At 45.2% G+C, this 26,512-nt stretch overlaps 1 protein-coding gene across 1 annotated transcript; it reads right to left on the bottom strand.

Annotated features, from left to right (window-relative positions):
• Positions 1-13,025: 13,025 nt before the first annotated feature.
• Positions 13,026-18,571, bottom strand: LOC128889972 (segmentation protein even-skipped). The gene is made up of 3 exons (XM_054148062.1): positions 18,177-18,571; positions 16,070-16,257; positions 13,026-14,883 (listed from the first exon to the last, which is right to left on the bottom strand). The coding sequence occupies exons 1-3, from the start codon at positions 18,322-18,324 to the stop codon at positions 14,125-14,127; spliced, it is 1,095 nt and encodes a 364-aa protein (XP_054004037.1). The 5' UTR covers positions 18,325-18,571; the 3' UTR covers positions 13,026-14,124.
• Positions 18,572-26,512: the final 7,941 nt, after the last annotated feature.

Below are 26,512 nucleotides of genomic sequence, written 5' to 3'. Positions count from 1 at the left end.
GAACACTTACCTTAACAATAGGAGGACTCAAAAAACGAGGATCGATCAGAAAGCATCGATCCAAGTTCCAGTCGTAATACGTGACGACATAATGCTTAGAACTTTCGTCTTTTACACCGTTAATTTAATAACGTAGTTTTATATCTCTTTTTATTCAAAATTACTACAAAAATTGTTTGTTCACTTACCTCGAACACTTACCTTGAAAATAGGAGAGCAAGAGTCAGCGTCGATCAAAGAGTAGGTTCGTGATACATGACGGGATGACGTTTGGGACGAATAAACGGAAAGCTGACCACCAGCCTAACAGTAGAAGCATTTAACGATATAGAGCACCTATGGGCACAGCGGCACGTGCTGACATATGGGCTTTAGGGCTTTGCCTGGTATCCAGCGGTCTCTTTGCGGGGGTGGTAAATGGAGTGTCACCGTGTTAAATGGCCCTGATGCCTGCGGATCCATTCAGGGCATGCCTTTCCCGAGACTCCGAACCAATTCTTGCGGCTAATTTCCACCGTTTATACGTTTAATTGCCCTTTCAAACCACCTGGACTACCAGAGCCGCAGAACCTCGGAAACCATTCCATCCGATACAATCTCCAATTCTCCTATTTATTGATTCTTCACATTTACCGATACGCGTCGTCATTGTACTCAAGTAGGAAATGAAACCTTAGTGTAACACAAGTAGAAAATACTCTAACACCTTTACTCCTCACCGTTTTCTTTAATATTCCCCTTTTTTATTATCGATTCCATCGCGTAATGTTTCGATATCTTATCCTCTAACACGTTGACTACCAGGCTAATAAACGTACGAGTTCCTACGAAGTTAAAGCTTTCTCTATACAATTAGAAATGGTGTCGCGCAAACATTTATGGCAGTAGTTGTTTTTCCGACCACTTTGGAATTTACCAAAACGCGATACCCCCGCGTATCTGTCGTTCTCGTTTGTTCGAGCGGTGCTCTTTGGCCAAAAAAACATTTTATGGTACGCAGTCGCCACGGATAATGGGTGTATCCGAAATGTTCGTTGATGTCAGCTCGAGAAGATCGGGATTTTTACGTCGGCTGATTTTACCACTTCATGGTCACCGTGAGCAATTATAACGAGCATAACAGGGGTTGCAGTTTTATGGCGAGGCAATGGGAAATGCGCGTTGCTTCCGGTGGTGAAAAAGGTGAGTCCAAGGTGCTGCGCCAAATGCGTTGCGATGCGGTTTTATGACGGTGAATGAGAGAAGTCGGTTCTCCGTTGAACAGGGGCCTCAGTATAGATCATCTTTCCGTACCTGCATCTTCGCCAAGGTCGTTTCCATTTTCGAGAATCGACTTTCCAATCGGCTACTGAGCGCCCTATTACCTGGCGTCACTCTTCCATTTGGCCGAGAGCTTCGTGGAAATTATGGAACTTATGGATGGATTATTATAGTTTATCGCAGCTTCATTCGAGAGCTGTGTGTCTATATTTAATTGAGCATCGTATGTATTTTTCAGAGGAGAACTCGTGAAAATATTATAGACAGAATAAGAGAAACTGCCGGCATGTCTCCACGGACCAGAGCATTTTTACATTAATAAAAGCACGTAGATAGGCATATTGGGGCATCGCTTACAGGCAGACCCATGAACCAACCATGATTCAAAGAAGAATCGCGAGAAAAAGAAAATATTAACATCTCCATAATTCCAAATCCAGCCTCGATCCTCGTGAAAGAGACAACACTTGGATCGATGCCTCCACCTCTTGTTCGTTAATAGTTTTATGTAAATAATAATTTAGAAGATGGTCATCTCTGGGCGCTAATGATAAACTGCGTCCGGTAGACTCGCAGCTGCGAATCAGCAACTTTCTACTCTTCATGGAAGTATGATCGGCAATAATGCACAGTACGATCGCGTTCAAACGGTGACCGTGACGAAAGTTGATTTCCCAGCACGGTGCCATTTTCCAGCAGCCTCTTCGGCTTCGCAAGAGCCACCCGCAATCTTTGTCGGCAAACAGGACCTCGTAAATTACAGTAGGAACGTCTCAATGTTGGTAGGACCCTCGCCTGGCATTGTCTACGAGGTACCAACGCGTTAGACACGCACCCTGAATCTCAGCTAGCTGAAATAGCTCTTTCGAACGTTCGCCAGCGATCCATATTAAAAGTTACATTTATCGAAACCTGTCTGTTCGTTGGATTGCTGAGATATTTGAACCAAGTATTTTCAGTTATTTATTTGTTATTTAGTATCCACTTCGAAAGTGCCATTTTCTTGTTTATCACCGAACGAAGGCGACGAGGACAGCTGTCCTCGGTCGATTCCCCAGCTCGAACGATTCACGCAATTCCTTTATCCATCCTGAGGGTAGATTCGTTTCTGCGCAGACCGTGATAACATCGACGCGCATATAGTACCTTGGACAGAGGAGCACGTAAGGCTGCGGGCGTCGGGGTCGCAGGTGGCGGCGTTCAAAGCCAATTATGCGAACGCGCCCCCCGACGTCGGCGTCGTACTCGCAAATCCCTATCCTCGCATTTAAACCCCCGCGAGAGGGGTTGGCGTTGGCGAGGACCAGAGAGCGAGAGAGAAGTTTAACTTGTCTGCGCTATAACGGATTAACGGCCGCGATTTATTCGCAAGTAATTGCTTCCGCCCTTTAATTAACTCGCATTTATTTCACGTAATGGCGACTGCTTGCCAACCGTACACCGGAGTTTTCGACGGTAAAGAAACATTTTACCCGGTTACCTTCTCCATGAGTATCTCGACCATCCACGGTGATCCACAAAGTCGGATATGTCTATCGGGTGGAGAAATTAATTCTGTTTTTCTTGTGCCTAATTTTTCTAAGTCACCTGCATACACCTGCTAGCGTCACCTGAATCACCTCGTTGTCCCTTGGAAGAAGCTAGCAGGGATTGGCTTATTCAAACGTGGGATTCGTGACCGTTTTCATAAAGTAGCTCAACTGCCACGACGCGACGATACATTACAGAAACGGCATTATCAATGAACGAGAATCGGGATCCGATCGTCGACGCGGTGCCATTCGAGTGCACGGAACGAAAACCACCCCGAACCGGGGCTGCCGGGCCGAGAGACTCACGGTCGCCATTTCGAGAACGATAAAGTATCCCAGGGGTTCACTCTTATCTTTCCTATTATCGATAGTTGGCCGAGGACCAATATGGCTACAGAGCATCGTCGCCATGGTTACCTCGGATGTACTTGGTCCAGGAACGCGGAGCCCATCATCCGTGCCATTATCGTGCTTTGCCATAAATAAGAAACGACTCGTTTCTCCGTAAAACCTTCGAGTTCTTCGTATACTTTCGTATTCCTTCATCCCTTACCACCTGAAGCCACCTCGAAAGTCAACATTCGCATCCATTTCCTTCGAATTAATTCTCAAAGAAGTAGTAAGTTTACTCGTATGCCTGCAAATTTCAGAGGAGGTGACATTAGCTAAAGTATACATTTCAAATTGATTATTATCGAAAGTGAAGCAACACCCCTTGTAACTAAGGAAACCGTTTGATTTCCTTAAAGAACGTTAACGTAAGAATAAGCTGGTACCACGTTGAAGAAGGAATTACCCGAATAGTTAATTAGAAATTCTGAGGACGAAACGGAGCAAACGAAGGAAGCTGGAGCGGTGTTTACGCGCCTGGCAGACGATTCGGCCATCGCTGTTGTAGATCGATTGCGGGAATCTCTTCCGGGGCTGCTCTTTCAGAAAATGGAAAGGCCGGAGGGCGATGATATCGCTGACGAGAGCCGCCGTATTGGCTGCCACCCAATCCAATTGGGTTGGCATACACCCTCTGAACGAGCGATAACAGTGCGTGCCGCCATCTTGGCTATTATGTGCCCGCGAACGTACGGACCTTCGTTTCAGCCCCTACTGGGGATTCACAGAAAGATAAGGAGCCCGCAGTGCTGTGATGGATCTTCCCAGAGCCTGGTGTTTCTCGAACGAACCTCTGAAACCGATTCCTTCTGGATTCGATCCTGGCGGAGGATGATGACGTCGAAAAACGACCATCTTCGACGATCATCTTTAAATTGCGAGTGGAGAACCTAGGAACAGCGTTTCTTCTCTTTTGAAACTTTGTAATCGGCGTTGCTCGTCGCAGAATAAGCACCACGTGTCGGGTACGAAGCGCAGCGACAAGGATCTTCCGTTAGGAGCTTCGACAATAGCTCGGGTGCCCTTGACACAATATTTTGACGTGCCGTCCTTAACGAGTATCCTCGCGCAGGAGGTGGGCCGTGGCTAATCCTTAGGAAATCTCGTCGGCGTGACACTCGTCCTGGTGAAAGGTCCCCTGGGAATAGTTTTCGACCTCCTTTCGATTTCGCAGATTATTCTACGTCTCCTGGGGAGTTTGTTGTGACTCTTCGACGCAGTGTTTCGTCAACGAATATCCACCCATTTCCTTCGAGATCTGCTTCGGACACACCCCCCTATTCGCCTAACTCTTACCTTGACCTTCTTTCGCGTGGGCTTTATTTCATCAGAGAAAGGAATCTCTCACGGAAGAAGAAGAAGATCGTCAGGAATTAGTCCCGAAAGAAGAAGATCGTCCTACGTTACTTCGACTCGTATACTTTAGCCGAAAATCTTGTCCTGCTTCGCCACGCTTTATTCGCAGCTTTAAATATAATTTTCATCCCTCGAAGCGTCGTAAAAATCAGCGCGTCGGATAAACGTTCCTCGCCTTCGTTCGTCCTCAGCGAATGGCGAGTCGAACAGCCGCTCGAGGAGAAAGAAGAGAACGGCGCGCGCTCATAGGGTTCGTCCTTGAAGCGTTCGCAGTTCCAGATTCTCGACAAGGAAAAGTCTAATAGAGAAACTGGGTTGGTGTGTCGAGAGAGCCAGCCAAACATAAATCTTCTTTTCGTCTGGCGATTCGGGGGACTCGGTCGATATTTCCAAAATATTTAGCAGGCTCCCCGCGGAGCAGGCACGCGCCACTTTCGATCCAGCATCCACCCTTCTTTCTCTTTTTCCGGAGTCAAAAGAAAATTTTCGGCGAGCATCGCTCGCGACGACCTTGACCGAAAACGACGAGAAGAAAGTTTTATTGGGACATAAATACGTCGTTGAGGACTGCAAGGAACATTTACGACCCTTTCACGTTGTCCATTGTCGCGCACTGCTCGCTACTTACAGGGCTCCCGAATTTTTATTGGCCGATGGAGCTTCCGTTCGTTATCAAGCGCGACTATTCCCAACGTCGCTCGTGTTTTGCTTGAACACCTCGACTAGCTACAGTCACAGGGACTAAGAAATCAAATTGCTCCACGTGAAGTAGGATTGGCTCTTTTTGAAATGGAATTAATTGGAAGGAAATGGACGAGAATCTTGACTCTTCGAAGACGTCTCAGGTGGTAAGGGTATCGAGAGATACAACAGACTTTAAAGACACGTCAAGAATCAACTATAACAGAACGGGTATAGCATACGCTACTTTCGAGGTTTACACTGCTCGTAAATCTTGGAGTTGCACTTTCGATTTTAGTGCTGGCCCGTCACTCTCGTTGGGACTTTCGTCTTTCTCCCGAATTAGCGTCAAAAAATGTTTAAGAGTCAGGTAGTGGACGGATGCATCGCGCGAGTGTTTGAGAAATAAGTTGAAAATGTAGCATATGAACTTGAAACTCGCCTCCTCGGGGCTAAAACGACGCCCTGATACTTGGTTACATTTACGAAATGAATCTCTAAGTCGACCAGGTCTTAGGATTCGTTTCAATCCTTCGACTCGGTCCCAACCACGGTTCTGCTATTCAATTACGCTGTAATTTTAATTGTTATCGCGCACAACTCTGGTCTTGGAACCCCTTGCGTCGCGTTGCACCTCCGATCGACTTCCCCGGGGTCCCCCGTATCGATTCGCATTAACTTCCAGCAATTTCCTCAAGGCTGTCCTCGACAGCGGAAAAGAGTAGGCCGAAGTGGTAAAGGCTCTGGACGGAAGAAGACGTCGGCCGAGGGTTTTGGTTTGCGTGAGAGCTACCGTGCGTTCAGCTTTTCGATGATTTACGGAAGCTGAACACAAAGCGCAAGGTAGCCTCGTAAAATAATAAACCTTCTATTAGGGCTGCCTCGTTTTCCTCTCTCCTCGTCGTCGCGGAGCGTTCCACTGTTACGGTTATACGCACTGTGCTCGAGTGACGACAGCTCTTCATGGTTTCCTGTTATTTATAACGGGTGGAACGAATCCGTTCATCTCGTCGACTACTCGCGAAGCTACCGAAATTCCACCCCTGTAATTGCTGTCCTGCGGGACCTGGGTAATATATAATATTATAATTCGTAATGGATTGGTAATTGAATTGAACACGAGGCCTTCCGGTATCGGGTCCTTTATGGAAAGGACTTTCAAACTTTCGTCGCGGTTAGCTTCTTTGGGGGCTAAACGACGCACCGATGTCGACAATAGTCAACGACACATGCACGATATTTCCGCAGGAATAAACGATGCAACGTATCGAAGGTGTAGTTTTTATTGTATAAATACACGCGTAGCTTTCAACTAACGGCATATGAAATTAATAAGAAAGAATAGTCGATAATGTTACAATTTTAATGCGACTGGTGCAGTGAACGGCTCAAATAAACCTAATCGTCCCGGGACCGTCGACTCCAACGATCGCACGATATAAACACATTAATTTCTGGCTTTCCAAGGGATGGAAGAAACGAAGGTGAGTAACCGCAAATTAGTGTCTATCGCGCGATATAAGAGTGGCACGTACGTCGTTCTCGCGACATATAAAGAGGTAAAGTTACATAAAGCCGTAGATCTCATCAGGACGTGGGTCGATCGTAAAACGAGCCAAAGGGCTTGCTCGCGTTCCTCGTGGAAGCTAATAAAGGTTAGAGGAGACGGAGAGAGAAAGAGCAATGTCCTGGGCTATAGGTGAGCTAATTCCATCAAGGGAGACCTGATTCATTATCCAATATCGGACCTCGTAAATCCTGGCTAGGCCAAATAAATTATCGCCTTGAAACCGTCGCGCTGACCTCCCTCACTTTCGAGGATTTCCAACGGACATCCGCGGATACGTTCAGCCGCATCCGTTCAGTCATCCCATTTTCCTGCTCGGATGTACCACTGAAATCTTCTCTTCCCTTCGACTCCCTTTGCCATTTCACGTTTCAACTAACCAATTCGTATTATTATTACGCAAACGAGAGTTCGTCCGGTAGGATTCGATCGAGTATCTTTAGAAATACTTTCAGATCCCATTTTGTAAATTATCCAATTTACAAAAATTACATTTTGCAGGAGATTGATGTCGCTTGACGAGACGTGACACTTACGTTCACCACATTTTCTCCAAACTGCTGCGACCCTGTCGTATATTTCTGACCATACGACAATGGAGTTCCGAGGGTAGGTTTTGGCGGAGGTTACCGAGTTCCTTAGCGAACCAAGAAAGGTCCCCGCCACGGGCCCACAGACTGACGAAAAGACTCCGCAGCAGTAAATCTTGGAATGGTTTTATTTTGGTTTATTATCCACCGCGCCTTTTCCGTTCCTCGTATCCTCTTCGTCACACCATGGGTCGTCTCGACATCACGAGGACCAGTGACACCGTAATGCGAACGAAAACAGAAACGGGGAAAGAACGCGGTCGGTTCCTCGACTCGATTTTCCCCCTTTATGCGAGCGAGCTAACCGGCCCGTACCCCGTTTCTCTCTTCGAGAAGTCGTTGGCGAAGTTTCGGTACAAGTTCATTGCTTTACGACGTTCCCTCTGTGTTCCGTGAACGTTTGTTCCCCGTGGATTTCGTTAACACGTTCGTTCGTGCCCTGGATTGGGGCACACCACCCCTCGAGGATCTCTGGGGAACCCTCGGCTCGTTTAAATAAATTAATCTCACCTCGTGTACACAGAAACGTTCTACTGTAAATATTATAGTCACGTATTAATTGGTCGTTAACCCCTTTCGGGACAAATTAGTTCGTGAAAATGGGACCCAGACCTAATCCAGTCCTAATCCAGGCCTGCGAGCTGTCCACAGCGGTTGATTCGTAACTACTGCAATAAAGCTTGGACTGATGACCATTGTGTTTTGCGGGGTGAACTGGCAAGAATTTGTTAAAACTGATTCTCCTTGTGCAAGGGTGTAGTTGTCGACGACGCGCCTTTGTTCGAGACTACTCGAGCCAGATAGCGGCACGAGGTTCCCACAGGATATGAAAATGGCAGCGATTAGTTTCTCGAATTAATTCCCACAGATTTCCATGGCGTCGATAATCGATCGACAAAAGGACAAAGGTGTACCGGAGGCCTCGAAAAGATCGGTCACGGTTCGTATCGAGACTCGCGTCGTGGATAATATGGCCCAGTTATTTATTGGCACCAGCCATATCAGGATTCGGCATGCTTGCCGTTTACGAGGGAAACATTACCCCGCAAGAGATCGAACGTGTCGATTAAAATCGGGGATCGTCCGCGTCGAATCGATTCGTAGGATGACGCAGGTCCTGTTCCACCGATCACCCTTGTTCGACTCTTTTTTCCAACGTGGTATTAATATGATTTTTAGGTAGAAGGATGTACTTGGCTGTATTCAGTATTCTCTCTGCAATGTTGACAATTTTTAGTAATTTCTCTATGTATATTTAACGAGTTTGTGTAGTGTCAGAGTTAAGTCACGGTCGAAGAGTCGCTTTTTCAACCCAACGGCACCGCCTATGATTGACGCCGATGATTCCAAGGATAAACATTGTCGCAAAAAGCTAGCTGTTTACGCGCCAAAGTTTTTACGCGAAAGAAGACGGAAAATGAACGCTGAAAATGCTTCGAAAACGAAGCGAGTTTGACACGAGGGTGCGGACAAGCGAACGATCGTGTTCGCGGTGGAAATCTTTGCGACCCGCAGCGGTACTTTTTTTTCTGGGTCAAAAAACTGCATCGCTGCAGCCCTGTTAGAAAAAACCGGTAGAAAAACCAGGGCAAAAACTTGGGCCCTCCGCAAAAACGGAGGAAGGAAGCTACCGGAAAAAAAATTTCACGAGGAAAAGGGTTAACTTCTTCGAACAAACGTTAACTGGACGCTTCGTGGGGCTCGTAAAGATGCCCCGTTTTTTTTTTTCGCTGCAGAAGAAATCGTGGGATTTGCTGCGTTTAGGGTTGCTAGAGCTGTATAGCGCACCCCGATGGCTTCTGTTGGCTAACAGAATTTAATGTGGCTCTTACGAGGAACACTGGTAGACTACTGATGTTTATGTATATCCATATTTTGATATATGTACATATACAGACGAACAACAGAATCTCAGTCCAGAGATAAATCTCCCACTTTCCATTTTGTCTTCGATTAACGTTTTTAAGTTTGCAGAGAGGCTAGAAATAACGCGTACAAGTTCCGTGAATGAATTAATCGAGGTTTGCATTTATTTCTCCCGTTTTTTACTCGACTTCGTAAACGTTGCGACGAACAGGTAAAGCCTGTCGCCTCGTCTAGGACTTCTAGAAGTCGTCTTTGGGAAAGGTAGACGCCTCGTCATGGTTCAATCACAGCCGGGGAGCTAAACATCCCCCTTTGGTGCGAGAGACGCCACAGGACGTCCCGTGGGGTGCTACGCCTCCACGCTTTCACGGCTAACAGGGAGCTCCTTTTAACAGTTTTGACTTTTCAATTAGCCACAGGTTCGCCTTCACCCAAATATTGTGCCTAATGTCCCTTCGCTACGCACCGCCCAGAAACATTTTTCAAAAGTTCGCCCCGAGTCGAACGAGTTTCAACGCTTCGAATCGATCACTCCGTTTTGCGCAGAACGCTTCCATTTTTCAGCCTGCTATGTATCTGGACTTGAAACGTCCAAAGAAGGACCTGTTATTCGATTAAAAATTCTTTCTCGAATAAAAAATGCGGGGAGCAAGTACGGTAAGACGGGATGATGGGCCTATCACCCAAGTATCGACGCAGTCAATGTTTGTCTGTTTCGTTGATCGTACAAAAGTTGATTTACCTCGTCGTTACTAAAAGTTTTCAGCGATTTTCTCATCCGTCTGTATCTGTACAATGTTTCAAAAATGTCGAATCTTTGCTCGAGAACCTTTCACTCCCGCTCGGCAAACAAACGTGTCCCCGCAATGTTTCAAACAGACTCGGAACATTCTCCGTTCGACGTGAAAATCGAAATTCGATTCGCAAGGGATACGTTCGGTCGGGGGTTCCCGTGTTTCGGTTGCAGCTCGCGCGGACACGTAACTTCGTAGTTCGCAACTACGGGCGGTCTATGGAGACGTGACCAAAAGCTGTCAACATTTCTTTACGCCTGCGAGACAAACTCGATCACGGTTTAAACTCGTCTCAGAAATTCCGCTCTTTCTTTTCCCGCGGACAAAAAAAAAGGGGGGATCCTGCCGTGAAGCGCTTCCTGCGGTCGCAACAAAACCCATCGAGCCCACTTACGAACGTCGATGACAAGAAAAGTCCCTGGGCGCTTTTCCTGACGATCGCATCTCGCGTTGACCACTTCAGGATGCAAACGCAAAGTATATAGTACCTGTCATTATGTATAAATTATAGATTTAACTAAAAGTAGATAGCAATCTCTTCGAAAAGAATATCTTGTAGACACCACTAACTAACTCTTACGCGAGCGTACTCCCAAGTAAATAAATTCTCGGGAACGGTATCCAGAGTTCGCGAATAAAGATCAGTCGCTATCGCGACATCGATCATTTTCTTTCTCTGCTATTCAACGAAGCTACGGGCCGGGCTAGTTCATCAAATATTAATATCCAATTTATGCCATCGATACAGAGAATCATCCCCCAATATACGAGCTCGTCCTTTGAAATTACGTCGAGGGATCCCTTGGTTGAGCGGGTCGTCACCCCTCCTGGTTAGACGATGGTCACCTTCGGAGGAATCACAGTCGATCGTGGAATTGCATTATCTTATCTGACGTGCCATTAAGCGCCGTTTAGACGACTTCTTCCTAACAATCTATTTGCAGTATTGTTCGCAGGGGTAGATTGCCAGCAGCCTCCTTGCGTCAAGATAATCAGCGTAGGGTAGTCTCCTGCTTTCGATGGTAATAACGCTTTATTTATGGGAGCCACCGTGTGCAAGACGTTTCGACAACTTTTATATGGGAAGATAAAACGTATTCGAATCAAGCTTGGACTCAATTTCTTATATTTCCTAGATAGATCTCCGCTACAAGTCGCCTGATTAAATAGGCGCATAATTGATATTCATCTACCTGAATGTTTCTCAAAAGAAACAATGCAGATCGAAATGATGTTCTACGTTTAAAAACGAACCAGTCGAAGTATTATTGCCCCATCCACGGTTTGGAGAAAGAAAGGTGGAGGGTGGAAAAAAAACGACTCGCCAACTACCCCTGTGACTATTTGACCGTTGGAATAAAGCTAAACGCTTTACGAGGATGGATTCTCGCGCGGAAAATATAACGCTTAAATATTTTATAATTCCTTGACGAACCTTCGTGCCTCGACTCGGCTGATAGCATTTTTCCGAAATTTTTTCGATGATTTTTTTACGAGCCACCAACAAAACGGCTCGTTTTATATTTATGACGGTAGATCAGCGCGGCCAGTTTTTTTTCTCCTAGCCTACTCGGAGATTTTATGATTTTACGAGTGGGCAGGTATTTTTGGCGTGTCATTGCAACTGCTAGCGAATTTTGCGTTCAGTTGGAAACAGTTCTGGTCTGCCAAAGGTAGCGTCGACGTGTGAAGCACTCATTGGAGTAACTTGAGCGTATAATACGTAACTGAAACGATAAAGTAAAGTCACGATTCAATATATGATAATGCATTCATAGTCCGAGTCATTTTATTCATATTTTGATTAATGAATTCTATTTCTTTTCCATGGACTATCACCGTTCATCCATTTCGTTAACTTTGCGAGCTGTGGAAGGTGATAGGGAAAGGTCGGATCAGGAAGTGATCCTCGCTGTACGTAGAATCCTGAGCCAGGATTAGTTGTAAACGTCGGTCACGTTGCTTCGACATGTTCCAAAGTGAACACGAAGCGTTCTACCTTAAGTGGACTAGACAGCTGAATTGGTTCGAAATAGTCTTCTCTAAACTGCAAAACATCGAATGCAAGTCCGGTATTCTTTTACAAGTGACAACTTGAAAATTTATTTTTATTTACTTTTACACTCAGATTTCCAAGCTATTTATCCCGAGTCTTGTGTTCAGGAATCACCGTTTGCCTCTTCGAGGACACATTTGCCCACCCCCAGGCGGTTTCACACAATGGGAACAATTCGTGACGAATAAAGGGAGACGATGGGGGAACGTGGGTGGCAGTGGATTCATCGTTGAACCGCAATGAATCGTTAAGCCTGTAGCGTTCATACGGAATTATCTCGTTTCTCCGACGAAATCGCTGGAAGAATTAATTGCAGCCAGTAAATCTCCCCGATTCGTAGTTCCAGCTATTTATATCCACTCAACATGTGAACCATGTCAACCTCGTGTGCTCTCGCGATTATCTTACAAAAGCCACCCTCCTCGCGATCAGCCATTTCTTTTCTCTCTTCGCCCACCCTTTGTCCTGTATTTAATTTTGAAACTTTGTCAGCTTCTAATCGTGCGAAAAGTTCCTTCGTTTTCATTCAAGTTTAGCCAGGAGGCTTTGCGTTATACTAATCATAATTTATAGTCATTAATAATTCACGATAAGAGATTTACTAATTTTCTTCTTGCGAGTTCTATAATATGTATATACGTGTGGACGAACGAAAATGGGGGAAAGCGCCGAAGTTATTACGTACGTCGAGGGAAAGGGAGATATAATAACGATGATTGATTCGAGACGGAATAAAACTTGGATTGATGGATGTCCAATCTCGAGAGAACTGTTAAAAATCTATCCACACTATGCAAATGAGAAATAAGGTACTTTTAGGAATGGTATTGTACAACATTTTCAATAAAACTCAAGTGGAAAGGAAATATCGATAATTTCTTTCTACAGGAAATTAAATGAAAGAAGACACATAGAATGGAACGGGTTTCGAATAATCGTAACAACGCATTTATGGTTCATATGTAATAATTATTCTTTATCTTTTTTTTTCCATATATTTGATCGCACCTCTTTAGGTAGACACATAGGTACTGAAGCATAAATATCGACAGTCTAATCGAAACGTTTGATCGTGGCTCTACAAATTCGTAGATAATGACTACAATATATTACTTAAGACTCGATTACTGTACATCGCTACACGGTAACTATCTATCTAATCACACTCAAGCATCGTTGTGTTCTCCTATACAAACGTCGCACTGCGATTTCATTATCGTTATTAACAGGTACATGGTTGTTTACAACCGATCGACGTATTTACACTCCGCTGACATCGTTTATCGTTCGACACCTATTCACGGTTTAAAACAAATATATTACAAGGGACTATATACACGTCTGTATACACGGACACGATTCTTTTAATTCTATTCTAATCGGCAGAAGTCGAACGCGAATCGTGACGTCTCCACGTCTGCTATTTACACATAGACCTAAAACGATAGAGAAGATACAAACAATTTACATCCAACTACGATATGTACATCCGACGAGCGATCCGAAACTGTGACTCTAAACGTTGGATATCCATTCCTTAACATTTTCGACGTCTCTACTGGAATTTTTCGCGACTCATAAGGATCCATTAAAGTCGGACCTCTTCTTGAATTGTTGCAGAGGATCAACACCTACTGGTAAAAGACGAATGCCCTTGCTGGGCCAGCTACTAGCTCGTCACGATGATCGATCAATATAAGTTCATACGTACAAAAGATAAAATACAATTTCGTCTTCGAAGGGTAAAATAAAATTCGCTATGCAGCGATCGAATGATAAAACTGCGGCTATGTCCAATGGTAAAAAGTGCAACCAAGTGTAAAAAGTAGGTGATATCTACAGAGATCCCTTCTACAAGAAACACGGTGTCCAACCTTCGAGCTTTCCTTCCTCTGCAGAACACGCTCTCATCCTAAGAAGTTCAAGAATCACTGCTCTCGAACCCAAACCTCCTCGACGGTACCTCCCTTCGGATTCACCCGATTCCAAGCGTTCAAATCATCGCTCCCGCGAGAAACCTGGCCTACTACTCTTACGCTCTCTCGGTGATGTCGTTCTTGTACGGCTGGAAGAGCTTCGGGGGGTCCATCTTGGTCGCCTGGACCACGCTGGGCGTCGTGACGATGCTGGTGTACGCGTGCTTGCTCTCGAAAGCCCCGATGGCTTGAATGGTGGTTGGCAGACCGACCATCCCCGATGGCATCTTGATCTGAGCGGGATGCTGGCTTTCGGGCGGAGGGGTGGTCTTGTCGTGCATCTGCTGGCCGTTGTGGTGGTGATGGGGTTGCGTTCCGACGCAGTCGCAGTCGCTCGACGCGTCCGAGGGCACTGGGCTCAGATCGGGCAGCAAGGTCGGTCTGTAGGTGGCTCCAACTGTGGTGGGTGGGTTGTTCACCTGAAAGGCGGTGTTGCCAACAGTGGGAACGCCCAGGCCTGACAAGTGAAGGGGAGGCAGTGAATGGTGAGGCTGCAAGAGATGAGGGTGAGCCGGATAAGGGGCCGCTGTGCGCGGATGAGGCCGGTGAAGGGAAGACTGGCTGTTGGGCACCCCTGTTTGGTACGGCGTGTACCTGGCCGCGTAGTACGCTGCAGCAGCGGCTGCTGGATAACTCGATGGCGCCAGGTGCGCGGGTGGTAATCCTGGGGCACCGTGATAAGGCGGTGGTGGCAGCGTGGCCGTCGCTGCGGCCAGCAGGGTTGCTGCCAGGGTTGGATCCGTGTACATGGCGTACGGCCACGCCATCGCCATTCGCTGCCGTTTGTCCTTCATGCGACGGTTTTGGAACCAGACCTGCAATTTGAAAGAAATCGGTCTGGTTAGAGTTGTAGACGAGTGAGAATCTAAAAATCTATTTTTCTCTATGATGTTTGGGGATTTATTGGAAACCTAGAAGGATGCTCTATCCAAAGGATGAATATCCTTGGCAAGGAGCATCACATGTACCAGCTCATGAATTTTCATAACGATTTATCCAAATCCACCATTCCAAAGCGATCTTCCGAAGAGTTAGGAAAGAAGTAGAGTTCGAAGTAAGCCTAACGTTTCCGTCGTTTAACACCTCGATCATTTCCATCGGTAAGCGTTTTATAGCTACCGTGAAGCTGGGGCCGTGCGAGATGAGAAATTAAGGGAACCATTAAAGTCAAAGGTGGCCCGGGAAAACCGCTAATTAAAGTTATTAACACCTCGGACCGGTTCGAGAGATATTAAGAAATCACGGAAAAAGGATCAAGGGGATTGTGGCGAAGCAAAGACCGAGAAGCTCGTGTTTGCCTTTCGTGATTGACTATTTGCTCGCTCGAGAAGGAAGGAAAAGAATCACGGGCACTGAAAGACTCTCCTCCCTCTCTCTCTCTCTCTCTCTCTCTCTCTGGCGAGCTATGATCGCCCATCAAGTATGGCGGATGGAGCAAAAAACCTCCGACGCTCTCGGTTCATCCTGCGCAGCTAAAAACTTCTAATTGCCTTGATCGAGCATCTCGCGCCTCGAGTGAGCCATTTTTGCGACTCCCCTCGACCCTTCATCGCGACGGTTTGCAAACTATTATAAAGAACGAAGAATTTCAGCTAGCTAGAATAAGATCGTTAAAGGTTTGATGAACGTGAAATCGAACGCTAATTTCTTTCGCAAGATATCCGCGCGTCCCTCACGAAAATTGCGCAACGAGAAGTGTTCAAGGTGTTCGAGTTATTTACTGTTCCTCCGTGACGGTCGATTACCGCCATTAATTAAACAGACCGAGGTGTTAATAGAACACTTTTCTACGCGGGTCGGACGATGAGGTCACTGTTTACTGAACTTTACCGTGACGTGTTTGCCTATCCTCGACAAATATCCCGTCGCGGAGAGGATGAAACGAAATTCTAATTGGCTAGCCTGGGTGATTAAACTACTAGGAATCTTTGGAAATATTGAAAAACGACGTGAAGTCAATCTGGAACGGGCTCCTCGCACCGATCAACAATTTCTACGCACCTTGATCGTGGACTCGGGCAGGTGCAGCAAATCGGCCAATTGTTGTCTTCTTGGTCTGCTCACATAGTTCTCTCGGTGGAATTCTTTCTCCAATCGAGAGAGCTGTTCTCTCGTGAACGCCGTTCGATATCTTCTGATATTGGGGTCCATGGAGGACAAAGGCTGCTGCTGATGCGACGGCGAGGTCTCTGCAAATCAAAGAGATACTTCGTTAATTTTAAATATTCAATTTTATTGTTCGATTTGTGCGAGTAAACGAAGGTAGATTATTATTCCCATTCCTGTAGTTGCTCTGTCTCTCTCATCAAAACAAATACAAGTATAGTAACGACACTGGTATGCTTGGGTAATTTTTTTTTTTTTTGCTTACAGTTGGTGTCGTTACGTTTAGCGACATTATCCTTTTACTACGATTCTGAATCCCGAAAATGCAACGTACACGTCGATTTAATACGAAAGTCTGTAACGTAAGTAACGTAAGTCCCGTCTACGAAGTCTTCGCGCGAAAATGCGAGTAACCTAATCGTCTCCTCGATAGACAGCCATAATTTGTCTGGACAAACTGCTTCCGAGTCCGGCGGCTTCTCTCTTGTTTCCGTAAGGAAGTTACAACGTTGTCGCCCCCCAGAAGCAGCGGGTGATCGCGTTTGGGATCGTGTAAACGAGAAGAAAAACCGGAAAGAGACTGAAAGGACCTCCGGGTGGGTCGCCTGGACCTCACCTGGACTTCTTTCGGATGTTTTCTCCTTTCTCGTATGATTTTCTCTGGTTTCGCGGACGTAAACTCTCCAAGTAACGAACAAAGACTGGTTAGAATCCCCTTGGTACCTAAACCGAGGTGATTTTACGCGAATATATTTAATGTAATATAATTAGCAGAAATTCGAATTTGCTCGAATAACGTCGACGTAATAAACAAAATTTACAGGGCTGTTAAAAATGGCAAAAGAGCATATAACGTTTAATTTCGGACAATGCACGGCTAAAATACCGTTAATTTGGGACAAAGGCAAGGGGTATATCGATCAAGCGTATTTTCGATTGTCGATTTTCGGAGCCCTCCCGCAATAAATAAATCTTCGAGAACGAGCCCTTAGGAATCATGGAGCAACCATAAAATAATTACTGCAATAAACTGCGAGGCCGCTTTACCACGAAGGGATTGGTCGATTCTCGTCAGACTTATTTACTTTCTGGTCGTTTCGTGTTGCCTCAATAACTTGTACTCCGTTCGGGGGTCTGTCCGAGAAAGTGCCCCTAAATTCGGTGCCCCAAGAACAATCAATTGGATTAACTGTTCGAGTAATTATCCCTCGAATTTTCGATGCAATTGCGTGGATGTTATACAAGAAATTGCGCGTGTTTTTGAAGCTCTTCTTTAGTCTTTTATAGTGGATAGTTTAATATTAATTAAACTGTGGAATTGCAAATTGCATTGAAAACCGTTTAAAACGAAGGCTGTACTGTTTCTGAAGACTTGCAAATTGCCAGGAAAGAGCGTTCAAACAGAATTTGTCGAGTTAATAGGCCCCAATATTTTCCAAACGCAATCATTATTTACAATTCGACTCCTGGCTTTCAGACATCCTAGGAATTTGCACTCGCGATAATGAAATTTACATTTAAAATCGCGTAGCTAATCGCGCTAACGAGTACAATTTTTTCTTTCTAGTAAAACCCATGATACGGCACGAACAAGATTTTCTTGAGTAAATCGAGTATGTAAAAGCAACTTGTTCGTAAAGAAAATGAAACGAATAAATAGCTGCCACTTTGTAGCAGAAAAGAAAACACAAACAATGAGACTTGAGACGAAATGAAGCAACGATGTTTCGACTCCTCCTTTACTACTGCGATACAATTCCAAATTTAATACACCCTTTGATTTACTCGAGTTACTTTAATTCTTGTATTCAGTTACAATTGTAGCTTGCATCTGACTGCTCGAGGGTTCGATTTAATAGCAACACGATCTCGTGTAGCTTACCTGTTGGTAAACACGTCTAATTTCCGATTCAGTGGCGAATTGTCAACACGATTAGATCGTGTATCATCGTCGTTATTACTACAGATTCGAAAATTAGCAAGAGTCTTTTAGCAAGTTTACCTTTTTCCGGCGTCTTGGGCATGTTTCCCGCCGGGGGGCTGTGCGGCGGGCTAAGCTGATACTGGGGTGGCACGAGGTCCACTACTATCGTCTCTTCCTCCCTCTGATCTCTCTGCTGATCGTCAAAGTTCCTCTGGAAGCCCTGCATCCTGGCCACTTCCTCTCGTTGCCTCGTAACGTTCACTCGGTGCAGCTCCCCCAGGTTCACTGATTCACTGGCACCCCTAAATCGTTCCGTTCACTAAACAAGGACGTATCTCTTCGATGCAGCCACGCTCACAGGCACGAGAAAACTAGCTTTCACCGCGAACTCTCGACTTGTGGAAATGAGCCGCCAGCGACGAAGATTCCAACGAGAAGCGCAAACGTGCGACTGAAACGATGAAACGGACTACCTAGAATTTATAGAACCTTGCCCATCTGCCGAGCGACCATCGTTTCGTCTCGGTCGAGGATTGGCCGACACCTCGGGACACGGCTTCCCATTGGCTCTGGAAACCCTCTGGCACTGCCTATTTTCTCCCTCGCAGATCCCCCACCAACCGCACCGTTTTCATCCTCTCAGAGATGCAACGTTACGAGATGCGCCAACAGCATTAACTTATGCATCGAGCTTGCGGAAATTATCCGTCGTTATTTCCTCGTGGAAATTCGGATATCCATCCCTCCGCGAGAGCCCTACCTGAGACTCTCACCCCTGATCAACTTCTGTTTTTTAAATCGAGTCCTTCGTGACGCGACCATGGACCAGAGGAATCCATCTCTTCATCCTGACTCTTGGAGTCGAATAATTAAACATCGCTCGAGTAAATAACGAAATAAAATTGTTGCTAAACTGGACACAATAGACCAAGCGTGCCTGACCTGTGATTGTCTCGAGTTAGCTGTAATAATATCCAAACACGGGGTGGCTTATTTAATACAGCTTGGGGTAAGGCGGGCTTAAACCCTAATAGGGTTTACAAATTGAAATAAGAACGAATGTAACGACGGTTCGGCTACAGGTATTTGGTCATTCGTAAAATTCAATGAAAGATCGGAGTAAACTTAGGGGATGGAGGCTGATATGGAGGTAGTATGGAGAACTCGAATCGTGTTTAAGCTTCAACTTTTTTTGAAATTGAGTTCAGCGAATTTCTTATAAAAAATAAAATCTTCGCTTTTATTTTATCTATTTATCTATTTACATACGTGAAGGTATCGTGGTAACCCAGGAAGCGTGGCATCGTAGATAAATCATCAGATTTACTTGCTGGATCGCCGAGACCGCCCAGCTACGAGAAAATCCTCTTAACGTCGGCGATTATTAAGCGATTATACTCGACAGTCAGCGTAAACATAATTATCCCTCAACCATGGCAATCCTGTTCCATCTAGCAACAAAAGAAAAATCGAAACGCTATCGATATCGACACCGTAACTTAAACCACGTATTTTCCTTACAGTCGGTCACTTCGAGAACATCGCGTCTCAATCTCGGTTGCAATCACGTATGCTGTCAAGTAAATAAATAATTCAATATGTTCTCCAACGCAAGTTGCAGTGGTAAACCAAAGATGGTCGCGACTATCGCGACAAAGACGGCCAAAAGATGGGAATATTTTTGTGCGAAAACTCTGACTCGCAATAACGCCATAAAAAGGAAGGAACTCGGCTTCCACCACAGCTACGGAGTTTTCTTAAAGGCCGACAGTCCTCGTAAAAACTTTGCTCCATTTTAAACGACCCTGCGATTGTAAACATCGCAGAGTCGCCCGCCTTCTTTTTATTTCTCTCTTTCTTCCTACCCCCGAAAAACATGCAAACGGGCCAGACGATCGTCCTACGCTTACTTTCCGACTTGCAGGAGGTTTACGGAGATAACCGGAAGGTGATAATTCCGAAATTCGTGGACTTTATAAATTTTCCACGCGTCCAACTTGGAAATTTTCAATTCCATCTGTTTTATTTTATTTTAATTGATTCGAGAAGAGAATTTAAGTATTCAATTATTATCCAGGTATTCGTCCACGAAACAATTCGCGGTGGTTTCTCATTTTCCACGTTCTACTCGCCCCTTCGAACAATACGTCGTGGCCTTTCGATCACGTGGCTTCCACCCAAAAAGTAATTAAAATTTACGACGGCTGCCTGGATGGAATGTATCAAGGAACGCTTCTTTTTTTACAATGTCCCCTGAATCCATATTGTTTATTGGCGTATTGTTCGTACAGGTATGAATATTACACACAGGTATGCCAAGCATTGTCGCGAGAAATTAGATTAAACTCTATTATCCAGTCTACGCCTCGGTTTCCCGTGACTTTTGTCTTGCTCAGTCACGACTGCGAGCGTGACCGTGCGCGACCAATAAATCATCGACGAAAATTCCAACGTGTATCCCAGGTATATGGAGTGGCAATCTCTGCGAAACAGCGCCGTGCTCAAAATTGGATCAGAGATTGCTAATAATTTTTTCACGACCAGGACTGTTCGACGTTTACGACGACACCGAAATTCGTGCTTAAGGTTAATCTTTAACGAGTCTCTCTCGGCCCGCCATGCGAACACCCAGAAGCACGTTTTGATTCGGCTTTAATTCACCAAACCGATACAACTGTCACGGTGTCGCGAGAAACGATGAAATTTCATATTTTTCTAAATGAATATTCACGAACGCTACGCACTCCGGCCTCATAATTCGCCTTTTAATTTCTTATCGCGTCATCAAACCTGGAATTGGATCCGGATGAAATTTAATATTTCTCGGTTATTGGCTGCTCGGGGAAATTTATATATTTTTATTATTAAGGGAATCTATGAAACTTTCAGGGTCTTTTGTTTGTATATCTAGTGATAACAAAAGAGCCTGTAACTTTCACAAAGATCCGTCCAACGCATCACTCTTAAAAAATTCGTAAATGCCTCATTTTCAGCGTGCTGAACCAGGCTCTTAATTCAGGGCTCGACTACTTTCGGTAGAAAAGTAGATTTGACCAAGAGGAGATCTGTTCCCTAGGCATCTACCTGGTAGTCTAACGAGGTGTTGAACCTAATTTCGTGTAATTTCGACCTCAAACCGAAACTGGAGCAACGGTACCATTCGGAGCCATAATTCATGGCGATGGGGCCAGCAGACTTACCGACTTTTATTGGGCCCATCCGATTGCCAAAAACGGGATCGATCTTTTTCCCCAAGAGTTCCTTTTTTCCACAAAACGAGCACCATTTTTCCGAGTATTTTACAACGTTTTCGTTGAAATACAGCTAGGTTGTTAAATCTGGAGCACTTTTTTCCTCGTCTCGATCCTGGAAGTGGTCGAAGAGGAACGCCTGGGGATCTCGTTGGTCGAATTTAGAGGGACTCCGGCCGCATGGTCGACGAACCCAAATATATGTACAGAGGAAAACGGCGCTTCGAAAGGAACTGCAAGGGAGGAATTACGAGGCCGTTATTGCCTCGAATGGTTTATGGAATTGTTGCGTCTTATTCTTCGATGCGCGACATTTTCAGGGACGAATCGTAAATGGATCCCTTTTCTGCTCTAATCGAATACGAACAAACCAAAGCAAGTTTTATGTGTGATTTTAATACACAAATATGTATACGAGTTTCAATTATAAAGGAGTCACAAAGTAATGGTTGATTCCGATATAAATGTTAATATAAACGCACACGTACGAGTCGATAAGTCTGACGACTTTACTCGTAAAGGGTTTCCCGAAAAAGCACCATTGAGTTTAAGTGTCCACAAACGTTCGTGTAGTCGTTTAGCCTAAAAGAGTCGCCAAAGAAGGATCACCCCTCGAGGAAACGACCTGTCGACACCTGTCCCTAAAGGGTTAACGAGCGGTCCCATCATCTCGAGACGTTCTTTTGCGCGGAACGGCGAAAACAAACGTTGCTGTATACGCGAAAAAATGTAGAAAATATTTAGTATTCTTTCGGTATCGTAAAAGAAAGGGTTCAGGGGCAGCGAGCGTTCCACGGTTCTCTCGTAAGCGGATTACTGATTGGAAAAAATATCGAAAGGGTTAAGGGCGAGAGGGTTGCGCTTTTACGGGCATCATCAATTTTTACGTCGCTGGAAATCTGTTTTGCGCGAGCTTTCGGCTTTGCAATCCTCGAATCAACCCCTCGAGTACCATTCCATTCCCCAATCTGGAAAAATACATAATTTGCGCTGCAGGTAAGTTTTAGTGCCTTTTTAAAACTGTAAGGACTTGTTTGTGTTTATTGACGAACCTTCCCGAAACGAAACAGTCTCTGATCCTTGTTTACAGTTTACAATTACACCTAATTGCCTTGAATTACGAAGCAGCTGTTCGTATCGCAGAAAAGTACGCAATTTTCAACAGCGGGGAGATTGGGTACAACAGTTGATAGTACATCGTCGGAGCTTTTCATTTGCGCGAGTTCTCATGGAGCTACGAACCAATCGGTTGGCGGAATTTGTGGAACGGCCTAGCGCGCATTCGAGAGCGTTTTACGAGCCTACCGGCCCGTGGATGAATTTTCTTTTCCATAAATGTCGCTGTCGATGACGAAACGTGCCTCGAACGCGACAATTGATACGTTGTAAAGAACGCGGAGGACCAACAGAATTACAATGGGTGAAAAGCAATACCGATAACGATGGCGTCCATTGATTCTGTTTAGACGTTATGGTTTGTTGGGCCATTCAAATCGATCGTTCTGTCGCTAGATGTTGCAGTCCAAATTAAAATTGCAGTTTTTCAAGGTACCAAGCAGCGTTTGTCATTGTCAACGTTGCGATAGCATCATCGAGAACTCGCAGATGATATGGAGGACGAAATCTCTTGGAGTTCGGAGGCGAGTACGCGATGGCAAGTCCGAGGGAGATAATTGGCGCGAACAGCCGGAGCAGATGCGGTCGCAATCATGCCGCTGATTAAACGGTTTGATTAAACGCCTAATTTACCTGCGTGTACGATGTAACCTTGCTTTACGCGAAATCTATAAAGCCCCGGTCACCCTCGTTCGCGAGCGAAACAACGTCGTCCGTGCAGGTTGGCTGCGCGATCAGCTCGTTTATGTGCTTTATGCTCGGTCGAATAATGTCAGCTACCTCGTTCGACCTCATGCTCTGATCGCTATGCGTCCACAACTGTTAACGCTTTGTAGCCCAAGATACTGAGAATTTAAAATTATTGGGACTGGTAAACACATATTAAAAAAAAAAAAAAAAAAATATGTATTCTTCAAAGTATTAATAATTTTGTTTACTGATTACTTATTGGACACGTATTAATCCATGCAGTTTACTTCTTCTAAAATTACTTCTTAAAGGATATGAGAACACTTTGAGGAACGGAAAATGATGAGTCCATTAGAATTTTAATCGACACAAAAGGAACAATGGGCCGACTTTACGACGGGGTAAAATAAATAACCCAATTCCATCTAGATTTTAAAGGGAATTACCGTGGCCATTGTCGCGTTACCTGATTATAGCTTCAGTGCTGTAAACGACGTGTTATCGAAACAAAGAAACCGAGCGAATAACCGCGCGGACTCCAGATCGAAATTGACTAAATGGTACCCCAAATAAAGGCCTTTTGCAACAGACATCGAGCTTAACAATCCCATTAACTTTCATCATCTCACCTCTAAGAGGATCTATCGAACACCTTAAAGATCTACATGTTAACATTTCCACTGGCACGTTTATTTTAAGAAACAGACTAGTTCCAGAGGTTATAACTTACATTTACGTGGCCAACTGTTAATAATAACTAACCGACAGCGCCAATAAATAGGCCCAGTCACCACTAACGTTTCTCCAGTCCTTTCTTTTCCAAATCGGATTAGCCTTTACTTGCTCGCCTTTTTAAGAAATCTCCGCTTTAATTTTTATGAAATAAATCCTTCGTCGAGAACAAAATTTGCTCGACTCTGTTCCACTTGAACCCGTGTATAGATATACCCAGTGGCCGTGAATCTACGTCCCATCGAAATTATACGCGGCATTAAAACATTTCAATCGACCGTCAATTAAAACCTCCGCCATTGCGCGGCTGTTTATCGCGGTTATCCGAAAAATGTGGCTGGTCTCCCGAAAACGACACGATCTGGTCGGTACACGGTAAAAAGAGATAACATTTCCATGGAACAGTTTTCGAATTAGCCCCGCGAGGGGGGCTTGATGTACGGATATCGCGGAGCGCGCACGAGGGCCGTCAGTTGTTCCAGATTATTGGCCGTTCGCGCGGTGTACGGTTGAATTAAGTCAATTATCGGTGAATATCGAGAAATTAGTGTATCGCGCGGCAGAAAGGCTTTATTGGGCCAACGAAACGCGGCTTTATGAGCACGCTAATGGCTCTGTAACTGTCCGATGGCTGGAACGCGTCGACGCTGACCACCGTTTTCTCGGCAAACGTTCGAATTAACAGTTTTCACGCGCGTTCGAGGGATGATACGACTAGATTCGACTAACGTCTCTTTTTCTACGGAATAACAAAGCCTGATACTCGAGCATGCGATCGCGAATCGGTGCCCTAACGGTTTTGTTATCCGAACGGAACGTCGTCTCCTAGCGGCAGATGCCTTCTCGACTATGTTGCAAACCGCGTTGCAGGATTTGTTCGTTATGAGAAAACGAGAGAAACGGTCCAAGGACTGCACGGTAGAATTTTACAGTTACTCGTCGGCGTGCAATATAGTCATAAAGCCATTAAAGCAGCCGTCGCATCGTTAAGTACCCTGGCCAGCAGCACAAAGAGACACTTCCAAATTTTGGGCAATTCCTAATGTCCTTTCGAGATCCTCCAAGATCCCTGGACTGTCGATCTCGAGTGTCGGATCTCGTAAAAGGTGAATCCTCGAATTGCGGGTCAAACATCGATGGACGACGGTTATGGGAGCTTCTTCAAACGAGGAAACGCGAGACCATAAAAATGCGATCATCGCTGGCAAACGAGTTGGAAAGTAGTAAATGAAATCCTTGGCACAAATATTCTGGTGCACGATGATTAAAGCAATATAGTAATATATAGCATAACGGAAATTCGTAGAAAGATTCTAGCGACTCTTTCTACATTCCCCTTCGACCGATGTCTAAACCGAATAAACGTGCCTATTATTCGGCTTTTACGTTACGTATAGCATTTTTTATATCCCTTTAATTGCTCCTCCGTAAAGAAACGCTAATTCCCAAGGATGCACACTCGGTCGTCGATGAAACCGAGCAACCCGTATTCGTTAATGAAAAAGTGCCATTCTAACATTTGGGCAGCCACTTACTGGTAACTGTCTTATCGCGTTGATAAGGAAAAAAATTGAAGGAAATACACGCATATGGATATACTTGAAAGGAGTCGCGACTTCTTCGTATTCTCTTGCCATGTACTCCCTGTCACTGCCTTTTGTGCCTGTCTCTCACGGTTCACGACTGCTCGAAACTCTCGAGTCGATCTTCCAGAGAAAAAAGCGACGGGGAAAGGCCGAAACGAAACGAAAAGCACGATTTCACGCGTCGCAAGTGGCACGTGGAACGATTAAAGTATCAACTCACGGAAAGGCGAAACGATTCTGGGAATTATTTTCACAAGGATAAACACTGCAATCTCCGAGATCTCGTATTCTGCAAACGATTAAGAAAGTAGAAGAACGACGACTCGAACCCTCCCTAATTTTAGAAGGGCGACGTATAAAAGTCGAGAATGATCGATTTGGTATAGAATTGTCCACCTCGTCGAGGGATGAGTTGCTACAGCTTCAAATTTATTAACCTCCAGAAAAAAGGTATCGAAACGGTACCAAAAAGGACGTGGCCACTCTCTCACGACCGTACGACGTACTTGTTCCCGAGGAAACGCCGAGGAAGGTGGCAGAGTGCGAGCGGCGAGATGAAAGGAACCACTCGTTCCACGTTTTTCAGCCGCACGCTTACGAGATCTCATCTGTGACTTGCTCGTTCACAGAAACACATCCGAAAACGCGCTTGTGTCCCGTCCACGCGAAGGTTGAACGTATTTAGTGCGTCGTCGCTAATTAGAAAACGCCATAAGGGCCTGAAACTGGAGAACACCCGGTAGCGAGCATCGTACACATTCGGATCTCGCTTTATCGAAGTCGAGGATCCGGATATCCGTCTTCGTAGCAGTATACGAACAACAATTTCTCGTTCTTACGATCTCTCTCCTAATTCGACAACGTAACACTTGTTTTTCTATTCGAGGTAGTACCGATACATAGGAATCACTTCGACTACCCCGTCCACAAGGAGTAATTTACGATCAGAAGCGAAAGCACCGAGTCTCGCGTTCGGAGATATTAAACGCGACGCCATTCGTGGGAGAGTGATAAGTGAAGTCCCGTGTAAATTCGGGAA

This window comes from Hylaeus anthracinus, unplaced genomic scaffold (genome assembly GCF_026225885.1).
Source record: "Hylaeus anthracinus isolate JK02 unplaced genomic scaffold, UHH_iyHylAnth1.0_haploid 12000, whole genome shotgun sequence".
NCBI lineage: Eukaryota > Metazoa > Arthropoda > Insecta > Hymenoptera > Colletidae > Hylaeus > Hylaeus anthracinus.
Note: the sequence above shows the minus strand (reverse complement) of the source record. Positions and strands in the feature narration are given on the sequence as shown.